Source organism: Aegilops tauschii, chromosome 5 (assembly GCF_002575655.3).
Source record: "Aegilops tauschii subsp. strangulata cultivar AL8/78 chromosome 5, Aet v6.0, whole genome shotgun sequence".
Lineage (NCBI taxonomy): Eukaryota > Viridiplantae > Streptophyta > Magnoliopsida > Poales > Poaceae > Aegilops > Aegilops tauschii.
Genome location: NC_053039.3, coordinates 520217436 through 520232052, shown reverse-complemented (window position 1 = coordinate 520232052; position 14617 = coordinate 520217436). Strand labels below are relative to the sequence as shown.

Below are 14617 nucleotides of genomic sequence, written 5' to 3'. Positions count from 1 at the left end.
ACCTGCACCTCCGGTGGTGGTGTCCTGCAGATTTCTTCAGAGTTATCTTGACGAGTAAATTGCAAATAACCACCACATTTGGGGACGCTAAATCAAAAAACCGTCACCTTTCTTTTTTTGCAAAAAACCACCACTATTGTGCTAACAGTTTGCAAAAAACGCTGATTGCTCGATCAGTCCCGTGTGAGGGCAAACCTGACGCCCGGGGCCCGTTGTCAGGTGCCACGTGGCCTGTGCGCACACGGCGCCCATCAAGCGCCGTTAGACGGCGAGAGACAAATTGGTCGAACCCAACCGGTCCGGCCATTCCCCACTCCTCGCCTGTCGGACCCCGCCGCTCCCGCCCTGCCGTCACCCCTCCCCCCGCCGCCGCCGGTGGCGATCGCAGCAGCCATGGTTTCCTGGAACGACGGCGAGACTAGTGACTCGTCTATTTCTCTCCCCTCATACGAATCGGAGCCCTACGTGAGTTTTCCTGTCTGTCAGTTAGGGTTAGGGTTCTTCCCGAATTCAAGTTGGATTTCACTGATTTGATTTTGTATTTGACTGTCACTTTCTTCTCTGGTTCAAATAATGTAGATACCACGGATCACTGTGGATCCCGAATGGTGCGGCATTGTTTCTGGAGGCCTGATCTGCAGTCATAAGACGCCGGTGGAGAGGGGAGTTGCATTTCAAAGCACCCACACTGGCCGTAGGTTTTTTGGGTGTTCGGAGCAGGTTAGTAATTGTGATCCTTGTGAATGGTTAGTAGTGTTAAGGGGTCAGTGTTCATGGAGTACAGTAGTGATTATGTATATAGCTCTGTTTTGCCTTCTACTCGTTACTGTTAGCAATAGATGTTAACTGAAGAATTAGGATTGTTAACTGAAGTAATAGATGTTACAGGTGGTTTATTTAAAAAAAATGAATGGTCAAATCCTGAGTAATTATGTTTAATTGGCATGGTTTCTAGCTGCTTGTAGCAAGTAGTACATGCATAATTATGTTTGTTAACTATGTGAACTGCTTAAATCCCGAATAATTGATTATAATTCTTGTTGTAATATTTATTTGGTTAATCAGGGAGGTTACAGCTGTGGTCTTGTTGAGTGGGTTGACCCAGAATGGCCAGAGCCACTTAAGAATGCTCTGCGCAAGCTTTGGAATATGTATGAGCAGACCCAAGAGCAGATCAAGGTTAAAGAAGATGTGATTGCCCTGCTAGAAGAAGAGAAGCGTCTGATGCAGGCAAAACAGAAGAGTGTTCAGGAAAGTGCCGCTGATCAGGTTGCACCTGATGCTAATGAAATCAAGACTGATCTTGAGAAGGAGAATATGTCACTGAAGGGAGAGGTAGAGCTGCTGAAGAAGATCCAGGCCAGTCAGGCTGAACTCATTAGCAAATGGAGGAAAGATGCACATGTTGATGAAGTCAATCAGCAGAAGAAAAGGCTTGAGTTTGCCATATCTGACCTTTTCAAGGATGGAGAGGCCAACAAGTCTAAGCTGAAGAGAATCAAGGCTATATGTGATGAGTGATTGCAATAATTATTTATTATGTATGGTGCTTATTTATAATAGAAGGAATGGTTGGAAAATTATGTATGGTGCTTATTTATGGTACTGTGTTGTAATCCAAGATTTGGTATTTGATGGCACTGGTTAAATTTTAATCTGCCATGTGATGCTACTTGTTGTAATCCAAGATTTGGTAATTGATGGCACTTGATAAAGTTTAATATGAATTATGATGGTACTTGTTAAAGTTTAATATGAATTTTGATGGCACCGTCGAGGTTGCCATCAACTCATGTAGGGTTAACCCTACCCCTCGACAACCGTCGAGGATGCCATCAACTCATGTAGGGTTAACCCTACATCTCGACAACCGTCGAGGATGCCATCAATTCATGTAGGGTTAACCCTACCCCTCGACAACCGTCGAGGATGCCATCAACTCATGTAGGGTTAACCCTACCCCTTGAGAACCGTCGAGTATGCCTTCAACTCATGTAGGGTTAACCCTACCCCTCGACAACCGTCGAGGATGCCATCACCTCATGCCAAAATCCAGCAACACCATAACATCATATGGATCATAATAACAGTGCATAAAGTATCATAACAGCATAACACCATAACATCATATGGATCAAAAAATTTCAGCATGGTCATTTGAGCAAAAAAATCAGCATGGTCATTTCAGCATGGTCATATGAGCAAAAAATTCAGCAACACCATATCATATGGATCATAATAACAATGCATAAAGTATCATAACAGCAAGATCGTTACATGAGTTTCTTGCTCCATAACATCAGACCAACATAAGTTGTTCCAAAATAACAAGTTTAGGCAGACCAACATCAGACCAACAGGAATAATGATCAACAAGGAAGCTACATTAGTTCCCTGAAGCATATAAGTAATCTCTGAGCTTCGATGGTTTTTTCCTCTGTCTTGGTGGCAAGAAGGGCGTTGCTGGGGTAGCTGTAGCTGTTGAAGCTCTCCTTGTTGCTGTACCAGATGTGCTTGCCCTTGCTGCTGGAGCTCTTGAGAGGCTTGCCCTGCTTGCTGGAGCTCTTGAGTTGCTTGCCCTGCTTGCTGGAGCTGCTGAGGTAGCTGCCCTTGGTGGTGCCCTCCCAGCTAGTGATGCAACAGATGGAGCTGCAGCAGTAGATGGTGCAGACCTTGGTGCAGAAGATGGTGCAGCCCTTGGTGCAGAAGATGGTGCACCCCGGTTTTCCTGCAACAAGAATAAAATGGCAGATCAGAGCATTAATGGTACAATTTGGAAATCTATCTAGGGTCACATGTAATGCAAGGTACCTTGTGTTTGTTCTTCCTAGCAGCAAGTGCTGGCTTCAAAGCATCCCCACAATTTGTGTACCTGTGGCCCTGCTTGCTGCAGTTACTGCATGTAATTGTCCCCATCCTTGATGTGTCCTTAGGTTTAGGCACTTCAAACTTGCCCTTCCTCCTCGTTGTTTGTTTCCTACCCTTCTTCTTGTGGAAAACAGGGGGGTCAATGTCTCTTGTAGCAGTTTTTGTCCATAGATCAGGTCCAGGAACAGGGTATATCATTGGCTTGTAGGCTTCCAAATACATTTCCTTCTTAAAGAACTGATGCACAAAATCTTCTGGATGCTATTTGGATTTATAAATTGCAGAGACTGCATGATTGCAAGGTATGGCTGTCATGTCCCATTTTCCACAGCCACAAGTCCAATCCTTTAAATTTATTGCATAGGATTTCTTCCCACTATACTTGATACAAATCTGGGCCTGACATCAAAGCTTTGCAGTTCCTAGCCCATTCCTTGGACTCTTCCAGTTTTTCTGAATATGTAGGGGTAATTGTCCATCTAGCACTCTCTCCCCCAATTCTCTTTTCATTAAACTTGACCATCAACTTAGACCTTACTCCTTCAAGCATTGTTTAATGGGTTTTCCTCTAATATCTAAAATCATCCTGTTGAATACCTCACTAATGTTATTAACTACTAGGTCAGTTTTACAATTCTTGTCCATAGCATGCCTAGCCCATGTTTCACCAGGAATTCCCTTTAACCAAGCCCAAGCATCCTCACTTTCTTTCCTCATTTCTTCCATTGCAACATTAAAACCATCCTCAGTGTATGAATCTGCAGCTGCATCCATATATTTCTTAAGTTCATCTCCTCTAAACCCAGCATTTTGGAAATTTGCATAAATGTGCCTTAGACAATATCTTTGTGGGCAGTTGGAAAAAATGTGGGTTATGGCATTAAGAAGGCCCTGGTGAAACAATTAATACCTAAGTTAAAATGCTAACTAGGTTGTCAAACTAAGGTTGCAAAGAATATTCTAAGTTAAGTAAATTTGCAAATGGAGCAACTCACCTTCTGCCTGTCTGAGATTATAGTGTAGTACCCAAACTGTCCACATTCTCCACCAATAGCAATCTCTAGTTGAGTTAAAAACCATGAACAACTTGGGGTGTCTTCCTTTTCAACCACTCCAAAGGCCAATGGAAAGATGTTATTGTTTCCATCTCTGCCTGTAGCAGCCAATATTTGTTGTCCTGTATTCAGCTTCACAAAACATCCATCCATACCTGAAATCAACATGATTTAATAGAATGCAGCAGAACAAATAAAAAATGCAATGAAAGAGAATAAATGAAGTGGAATAAATGTGACAAGAACATACCAATGGAAGGTCTACACCCTTTAAAAAATCCTTCTATTTGTGCTCCAAGACACATGAAAAGTCTATGAAATCTTGGATTGGGACTAGGGTGCTCTCTCACAACTCTTGTGGTGACAATGCATCTGCTCCCAGGGTTGGTGTCCAACACAGTTTGTAGATAGTATCTGATCCTTGTGTATTGTGCTTCTTGATCACCTTGGACAACTGAAAGAGCTTTCTGCCTTGCCCTATAGACCTTGTTCTTTCCAACCTCCACACCAAATTTCTCCTTTGTCTTCACTATTACAGTTTCAACTCCTGCTCTAGGATCTATCCTCATGCTATCCTTAATTGCTTTTGCTACAAACCTTGTTGGTACCTTGCAGTTCTCACCAGATGGAGCACAGGTGTGCTCTAGTTGCAATTTCCTAATACAAAAAGTGTTTTCATTACCAATTACAGAAGCAACCATGTGAAAGGGGCATCCTTTCTCAACACAGTCAACTATAATCCTGTCTTTATTATTTCTGTGGTAATGAAAATTCCTCCGTTGAGTGACATGAAAGTTAACCAAAGCTCTTCTGAACTGGTACACATCTAGAAAACACAATTGCCAGCAAATTTGCTCCTGTGGGTTTAACCTGCTCCCATCATACCATTGCCTGACCTTCCTCTTCTTTGCCCTGGATTTTCTACCATTTGAGGGCAAATAAGCCTCCACTTCTGCATCAGAATCATCTAGATGTGGCTGATCTATATCTTCATCACGTGAGGGGATATAGTCAGCCTCAAGTGCAGATTGAGAGCTGCAATGAGATCTACTTGTTGGGCCCCTCCTCACTGGCAGTTTATGCAAAGGTTCTGGTGGAACAAATTCCTCTTCCTCCTCAGACTCACAGAACAAGTCCTCTGGCTCTGAATCCCCTTCAAATTCTATTTTCCTCTTCAAATCTTTTATTTTCAGGTGGAGATTAGCATCATCATCTACTTCCTCTCCAGGTACATCCTTCCCCATGCCATAATCAGATTCTGAACTCTCATCATCATCTTCAGAGCTGTCAGCATTTGTAACTTATTTCTCCACAAACATTTCCTCCTCCTCCTAGGCTTCTTGAACTACTGGCATTTCATCAGCAAACTCATTGAGAAAATGATTTAGCTCCCTCACATTTCTCACATTGGATCTCTCTTGAGTGAACATGTAATCTCCAACAGAATCTTGTGTGTGAACACTTACAATAGGAGCAGAGCACTCTGCTCTATCACTGCACTAACTTGGATAGAGCACACTTGCATCATCTATATCATATATTTTAGGTGAACCAATCTCTGAAATAGGCAGTTGCTTCTCACTTTCTTCTCCATTGTTGATGTGCAACTCTGGCCTCACTGATGTTCTCCCTTTCAAAACAGTGATAGTGATACACATTTTCTCCTCATATAATTCTAGTATTTCTTCTACGTCTTCATCACACTTAATCAGCTGCATTCCTTGCATTCCTACACCATCTTCCTTCACGTAGTACATGGAGTTCTTCTCATCATACCCCTCTGTCCCAATAAGAGCTAAAAGATTGATGTAGGTAATATCTGACTGACATAAGCTCCTTTCCAAATTGTCACAGCCATGGAAATGAAACCTAACATTCCATATGTCATCATCCAGACTGCAAACAAACACAACACAGAGCACAACATATTCAGTTAACAGTACACTGAATCAACTGTTAACAGCACACTGAATTCAGTTCAGTTAATATGTTTATATGTTTATATCAATTCACTTCAATGGCAGAATAAATAAAATAAACATGGCAGAGTAATATGTTAATATGTTAATATCAATTCACACAATGCCAGAGTAATGTAATGAGCCTAATTCACTTCAGTTCAGTTAAAAATGACAGAACAATAAATTGTTTACTTCTCTATACGGAAACTAATTCACTTCTCAACATGGCAGAACCAATATTTGTAAACCCTAGTTTCTAAACTGCAGAAACAAGGTTCCTAAACTCCACAATTTAATCTACAATACTATCTAAACAGCACAATCATTGTTGAAACCCTAATTCCTAACACATAATGCAAATAAATGTGCAGAGGGGGCACTGAACTCACTCTACGCCGCCGAGACCGGAAGTGTAGTGCTGGCTACACTGCGGATTCGCCTTCCACTCCTGCGCCAACCTTGCCGCCGCTGATTTCTCGATGTCGTAGCTACTGGATCTGCCGAGGTCCTGGGGGCTCTCATCTCCACTCTCGCACGCGGCCGCACCAGGAACGGGGGAAGAGGAGTTCCCGCGGTCGTCCATGCCATCTTTGGCAGAGCCGCCGCCGCCGCCGTCGGCGGCCATGGGTGAAAGAGGACGAGGGCGAGTGGGAAGGAGGAGGCGGCACGGTCGGAATTGGGGAGAGTAGGGGGAGGAGGCGGCGTGATTATGTTTTGTCTCTTGCTGTCTAACGACGCTTGACGGGCGCCGTGTGCGCACATGCCACGTGGCACCTGACAGCAGGCCCCGGGCGTCAGGTTTGCCCTCACACGGGACTGATCGAGCAATCAACGTTTTTTGCAAACTGTTAGCACAATAGTGGTGGTTTTTTGAAAAAAAACGAAAGGTGGTGGTTTTTTGATTTAGCATCCCCAAATGTGGTGGTTATTTGCAATTTACTCTATCTTGACTCCTTGATTGGGATTAAGTTGAACTCCAACACTGACCCGCACAAAGGGAAAGCAGTAATCACATATTATGCTCCCGGCAACTCAAACAGCGAGTCTGTGGACGAAGCAACGACGGGGTGGTGTACTCCTGCAAGTGGCTGGGTAAAACTAAATTCTGACGAAGCTTTTGTCTCGGAGGGGGAGGCTGGTGCAAGGATGATCTTGAGAGATGAGGTGGGAACTATCATCTTCTCAGCTTGTAGGAAGTTGTACTCTTGTCGGGACGCGCTTGAAGCAGAACTTTGCGCATGTATGGAAGGACTCTCGCTGGCTCTACAGATGAGTGATTTGCCTATCAATATCGAGTTGGATTCTTCCATTGCAGTCTCGCATACAGTGCAAAGGGGAGGATAGATCAATTTATGTGTCTATATTGTTAGAGAAATTAAGTACCTTAAAGGTCTTCGTTTATCTTGTAGTACTCATGTTCCTCGCTGTCAGAATAAGGCTAGTGATAGTTTGGCTAGATTTGCTAGAACCGAGAATAGGACCATGACATGGCTGGGATCAGGTCCTGCTGAGGTGGTAGAAGTTGCAAACAAAGATTGTATGACCACTATTATTGAGTAATACAAGTTGTTTTCCCGCAAAAAAAAGCTTTCACCCAAAATACAATGAGGACAAATAAATCAGGACGAAGGTAGTAACTCACTGTCGAAAATTGGCCGATACCATTGACCACTGAATTTTTCAAAAATAAAATGATGAAATAAAAACCGTATATTTGAAAAAAATATTCATGAATTTTAAAAAGTTCATCACAACATTTGAAGAAAATGTTCACGTTTTTGGAAAATGTTAATAAATTTCAAAAACGTTCATGGATTTGAAAAAAGTTCATCACAAAATTGAAAGAAAATGTTCGCCGGTTTGAAAAAATTTCAAAATTAAAAAAATTCATGAATTTGAGCAAAGTTCATGAATTTTAAAAAAAAATACATGAATTTGAAAAAAAGATCATCACAAACATTCAAAAAGAGAGCTCACGAGTTTGAGAAAAGTTCATGAATTTTAAAAAGTACCTGGATTTGAAAAAAAAAGATCATCACAAAACATTCGAAAAGAAAGTTCACGGGTTCGAGAAAAGTTCATGAATTTTAAAAAATCATGAATTTGAAAAATGTTCACGGATTTGAAGAAAGTGCATGATAATTAAAATTAAAAGAAAAAAGAACAAAAAACAGACATAAACAACTATGAGAAAAACACTAGTAAAATTGCATTGCCCGGTGTAGTACTGAGTGGGCCGGCCCATTCGGCCAGGGGGTGTGCGCCGCGTACGCATTGGCCTCTCTTTGGCACGTGAAGTGTCAAACACGATTTGGCAAGGTTGGTCTATGTAGGACGATTCGCTCGGACGAGTTCACAAGTGTGTTGGCTGGCCTATCTTCGGACAGCTTCTTCTTCCTCCCCTTCTTCTTTAAGTGTCACTAACATCCTCTCCTTATTCCTCCCCCTGACATGCCAACATGCCCTGAACAAACCGCTGGCTCCTGCCACTCACTGCTGGCAACACTACCGTGCCGCCTTGCTTCCCTTCCATGTCGTTTCCGTAGGTCCACCATCGCCTCGACCTTCCCTTTAATCCCCCTATCCGATGTCGGTGACCCGCACCCGCGCCCAAGCCACTCAAGTTTCGTCCTCGCCTCCCACCCTTGTTGGCTATGGCTCGGTGCTTCGATCCACCTATGGCTCGTCATTGACTCACCACCATCACTCCACCTCTTCCATGCATCATGATGATGTTGGGAAACATTGCATGGAAAACAAAAAAAATTCTATGCACACGCAAGATCTATCCATGGAGATGCATAGCAACGAGAGGGGAGAGTGTGTCTACGTACCCTCGTAGACCGTAAGCGGAAGCGTTTAGTAACGCGGTTGATGTAGTCGAAGTTCTTCGCGATCCAACCGATCGAGTACCGAATGTACGCACCTCCGCGTTCAGCACACGTTCAGCTCAGTGACGTCCTCGCCTTCTTGATCTAGCAAGACAACGAAGTAGTGGATGAGTTCCGGCAGCACAACGACGTGGTGACGGTGATGGTGAAGCTATCTCCACGGGGCTTCGCCTAAGCACTACGAAAAAAATGACCGAGGGACGAAACTGTGGAGAGGGGCACCGCACATGGCTAAGAGATTGTCGTGGCCTTGTGTGGCGCCCCCTCCCCCCCCCACACACATATATATATATAGGTGGGGGAGGGAGGAGGCAGCCAGGAGGCACCCCAAGTGGGGCCGAATCCCACTTGGGCTCCTGCCCCTAGCCGTGCCCTCCCCCTTGCCTTTTTAGGCGCGCGGGGAAAGGCAGGGGAGGGAGCCCCCCCTTTCCTTTCTCCCATGAGGAGGGGGAGGCAGGAGGGGCTAGCCCTCCCCCCTTTCCTTCCCTAGGGCCAGCGGCCAGGGAGAGGGGCGCACCAGCCCCCTTGTGGGCTGGTGTGTCTCTTCCCTTGACCCATTAGGCCCATAGACCTCCTTGGGGGTGTCCGGAACCCCTTCAGGTGATCCGATGACTACCTGGTGCACTCCGAAACTCTTCCAGTGTCCGAATATCATCGTCCTATATATCAATCTTTACCTCCGGACCATTCTGAAGACCCTCGTCATGTCTGTGGTCTCATCTGGGACTCCGAACAACATTCGGTCACCAAATCATATAACTCATATAACACTATATCGTTAACGAACGTTAAGCGTGCGGACCCTATGGGTTCGAGAACTATGTAGACATGACCAAGACACCTCTCCGGTCAATAACCAATAGCGGAACCAGGATGCCCATATTGGCTCCTACATATTCTACGAAGATCTTTATCAGTCGAACCTTTATGACAACATACGTAATTCCCTTTGTCTGTCGGTATGTTACTTGTCCGAGATTCGATCGTCGGTATCTTCATACCTAGTTCAATCTCGTTACCGACAAGTCTATTTACTCGTTCCGTAATACATCATCTCATAACTAACTCCTTAGTCATTTGCTTGCAAGCTTATTATGATGTGTATTACCGAGAGGGCCCAAAGATACCTCTCTGATACACTGAGTGACAAATCCTAATCTCGATCTATGCCAACTCAATAAACACCTTCGAAGATACCTACAGAGCATCTTTATGATTGCCCAGTTACGTTGTGACGTTTGATAGCACACAAGGTATTCCTCCGGTATCCGGAAGTTGCATAATCTCATAGTCGAAGGAACATGTATTTGACATTCAAAAAAGCAGTAGCAATAAACTGAACGATCATATGCTAAGCAAACGGATGGGTCTTGTGCATCACATCATTCTCCCAATGATGTGATCCCGTTATCAAATGACAACACATGTCCATGGTTAGGAAACCTTAACCATGTTTGATCAACGAGCTAGTCTAGTAGAGGCTTTCTAGGGACACTATTTGTTTATGTATTCACACATGTATTTAAGTTTCCGATCAATACAATTCTAGCATGAATAATAAACCTTTATCATGAATAAGAAAATATAAAATAACAACTTTATTATTGCCTCTAGGGCATATTTCCTTCAGATGAGTCCAAATATGTGATGATTTTAATGTGCCTACATGGTAGGTTTTGTGGGATTTTACCGCATTCGCGCATGTCTTTTTCCCAATTTTCCCTAGGATGCATTTTTTGGAAGTAGTTGAAGCACTAAGGAAAGAACTTCTAAAATGGTGATAAAGTCACATCAATAAATGTGATAACGAATTACCATAAAATAATGAAGTACCTGGGGATGCGGGAGGCCGCACGGCGCCTCTAGAGCGAAGGATGACATCTGGTACGAGCACACGTGCTCGTGCTAGCTGCCACTGCCTCCTCGCGTCAACTACTTCCACCTGTGGAATCGGATCGGGGATTAGACACATACGCACTCTAGAAACTCGTCCAAAACACAAAATCCTAGCCTCTAGAAGACATCCGGAGGGGAACTTATCCAAGGATTTCGCAGCCACAACTCCGCATCGAGAGGGCTTCCTCATCATCATCTCCATCTAGGGGTGGAAGCTGGTAGTGGATAATCCGAAATATCTGATGTTCGTATTCGAGAAAATGCCTATTCGTATCAGAAACATCCGCATCCGAACTAAAATGGAAATGTAAATTATTCGTATCTAGATTTATTTAAAAATAAAAATGTAAATATGGTATGAGATTTTGACACAAATATGAATATGGAAATGGATATATACGTATCGAATAAGATTATGGGAGGTAATTTTCAAAATTCTAGACCCTATACGCCAATTATCCAACATAAAAGCCAAATAAGTGGTTAAATTTTACTCTTTGTATGATTAATCTTAGAAATATATTGGGACAATTGCATTTTTACCCCTAGTTGGTTCCTACCCACGGATTTTGCCCTTACTTTTCGAGCTTGCTCAGTTTTGCCCTTACTTTTTCCGTCATGATCCCTCGAATGCCCTTTGACCATTTGACCAAAACTTTGAAAATTCATAACTAATTCATATGAACTCAGAAAAATGAAAATAAGATATAAAAATGTTCAGATAAACATTACCTTTACGTGCATATCATTTGCATTCAGGACAAAAGCACCCTTTAAACTACCCGAGGTAATTAATGTTATTAACATTATTAAAAGTAAAAAGGTATAAGCAATATTTTTTTCATGAATAAAAATTACATGCAAATGTAGGTGATGTTTTCTGAACGTCCAGATATCTTATTTGCATTTTTCTGAGTTCGTATCATCTTGTTAAGAATGTTCTAACGACTTTGACCATTATTTGGAAACTTCATAACAAGTTGATACGAACTCAGAAAAATGCAAATAAGATATATGGATGTTCAGAAAACATTACCTACATTTGCATGTAATTTTTATTCATGAAAAATATATTGTTTATACCTTTTTATTTTTAATAATGTTAATAACATTAATTGCCTCGGGTAGTTTAAAGGGTGCTTTTGTCCTGAATGCAAATGATATGCACATAAAGGTAATGTTTATCTGAACATTTTGATATCTTATTTGCATTCTTCTGAGTTCATATGAATTAGTTATGAATTTTCAAAGTTTTGGTCAAACGGTCTAAGGGCATTCGAGGGACCTCGACGGAAAAAGTAAGGGCAAAACGGAGCAAGCTCGAAAAGTAAGGGCAAAACCCGTGGGTAGGAACCATCTAGGGGTAAAAATGCAATTGTCCCAAATATATTATATAATTAAAACATAAGACAAATAAGACACCATGTTCTTCACATAAGCTAAACTAATATACATCTTTGATCAATATACATGTCTAAAGTTATATATATTGAACATACACGTACAAGGTGCATGAATAAAAAGTTGAAAAGAACCAACTTAAAAAAAGTTGAAAAAAGAGAGGAGTTTGGATCGGCACACCCGGACATGCATTTAATGGGAGAAGACGTTCCCGTCGACTACGAGGCGCCTTCGGTGACTTCGTAAAATCACAAGATGATATGCCGACTTAGTCTGTCGGAAGTGCTCATAGGATAGGGTGTGCGTGTGTGAGTTTATAGGGGTGAGTCTATGCGCGTATATATGAGCGCTTGCGTTTGTACTGTGTTAAAAAAGACAGAATCCCTGCATGTCCTAATAGACAAGAAAAGAAGGAAATAAAAAAGGAGTGCTGGCAAGATCAAATTGTAGGCAAACAAGGAAACTTATGGGCATCACATATCTACACGGGTCCTATCAGGAGAGGAAAAAAGCAATGACGCGCAGAACACCTGATTGTAAGAAAAAATTGGACCAGCCGCTGTAGCACCTAGGAGTTCTCCGGGAGCAGCCATCCAATTATTTGAAACGTCCATTGTAGCACCTAAGAGTTCTCACGGTGCAGCAGCCGCCGCTCTACAGCTGATCCTCACGCAGCAGCCGCCGACGTCGTTGTCAGGCAGCGGCAGCAAAACCGTTTGGATTTAGATAGGAGACTAGGTTTTTGTGTTGCGTTCAACTCTGCAACTTTTCTTGTTTTTCTTCACTGTTATTTATACTGCGATTACATAAAGATAAGGAGAGTGATCCGAGCTTAACGGCCGTGCCATCCCACGTCCACTCGCCACCTCCCATGACGCCGCCATGCTCGCATGAGCTCGTGCCATCCCACGATGCGCGCACAGCAGCCTAACTAACTTGGCTGAAACAAACTAAGAATCGGTCAGTGCACAAACAGGCTCATGCACTAGCCGTTTTATTCCTAACTGAACTTGACTGAAAACTAGGCGCAGGATTACAGAGACAACAAATCCCCCCTTAATCCTGACGCCCTGGCGAAATCTCCATGACTCCAAGTTTGAGCCTCATCTCCATGAATCTTGAACGGCCCAATGCCTTGGTAAGAACGTCGGCGAGCTGCCCGTTGGTTCCGATGTGCTCAACGTCCACCTTGCCTTCCCCGACCTTCTCACGAATGTAGTGATAACGAGTGTCGATGTGCTTGCTACGCTCGTGATGGACTGGGTTTTTGCAAAGCTCGATCGCGGACATATTGTCTATCCGCAGCTTCACCGTTGCCGGAGGTTTGCCGATCAGCTCCCCAAGAAGTCGACTCAACCACACACCTTGACACGCCACCGTCGCCGCCGCAATGTACTCCGCCTCACAGGACGAAAGGGCGACAACCTTCTGCTTCTGCGACGTCCACGTGATGATGCCTGAGTTGAGGAAGAAGACGTATCCAGTCGTGCTCTTGCGATCGTCGAGGTCACCCGCGTGATCGCCATCACTGAACCCTGTCAGAACAGGATCCGGTGTCTTCCCCTTCAGATAGCAGCATCCATATCCCGTCGTTCCGCTGATGTAGCGCAGCACTTGTTTCACCGCAGCCCAGTGCGCCGTCGTAGGAGCCTCCATGTACCTGCTCACCATGCCAACGGCGTGCGTGATGTCAGGCCTGGTGTTGCAGAGATATCGAAGGCTCCCGACGATGCTTCGAAAACGCGTGGCGTCGACGGCGTCACCAGGGCTTCCTTTGCACAGCTTCAGTCGTGCTTCCATCGGCGTGTGGCAGGCTTTGCAGCCAGCCATGCCGGCCGCCTCCAAAATCTTCAGGGCATAGGAGCTTTGGCAGATGGTGATCTCTCCTGCCTCCTGCTTCACTTCCAGCCCGAGGTAGTAGCTCAGCAGGCCGAGATCGCTCATGTCAAACAGATGATGCATCTGTTCCTTGAACGCTGCGATCTCCTCCTCGCAGGTGCCCGTGATGATCAGGTCGTCGACGTAGACGCCGACGATGAGAGTCGCCTTGCCGCTGCTCCTCTTGTACACAGCGTGCTCGAGCGGGCTCCGCTCAAATCCAAGCGAGACGAGAGATTCGTCCAGCTTGGCATTCCATGCCCGTGGCGCCTGACGAAGCCCATAGAGCGCCTTCCGCAGCCGCAACACCTTGTTCTCATTGCCGACGCTGATGTACCCCGGTGGCTGGTGCACGTAGACCTCCTCCGAGAGATCGCCGTTGAGGAACGCGGACTTCACGTCCATGTGATGCACCTGCCACTCACAGTGGGCGGCCACTGCGAGCAACAACCGCACGGTCTCCATCCTTGCTACCGGCGCGAAGACCTCGTCGAAATCCACCCCTTGTTGTTGGACGTAGCCCTTGGCGACGAGGCGCGCCTTGTGCTTGATCACATTGCCCTCTGGATCCTTCTTGACCTTGAAGACCCATTTGAGGCCAATTGCACGGTGACCGCGCGGGAGTGTGGCGAACTCCCACGTATCGTTGCCGCGAATCGACCCCAGC

At 44.4% G+C, this 14617-nt stretch overlaps 1 protein-coding gene across 1 annotated transcript; it reads left to right on the top strand.

The window, feature by feature from the left end:
• The first annotated feature begins 393 nt into the window (after positions 1-393).
• Positions 394-1521, top strand: LOC141023099 (uncharacterized). Its single transcript, XM_073499411.1, has 3 exons — positions 394-465; positions 580-720; positions 1066-1521. The coding sequence occupies exons 1-3, from the start codon at positions 394-396 to the stop codon at positions 1519-1521; spliced, it is 669 nt and encodes a 222-aa protein (XP_073355512.1).
• The last annotated feature ends 13096 nt before the right edge of the window (positions 1522-14617 follow it).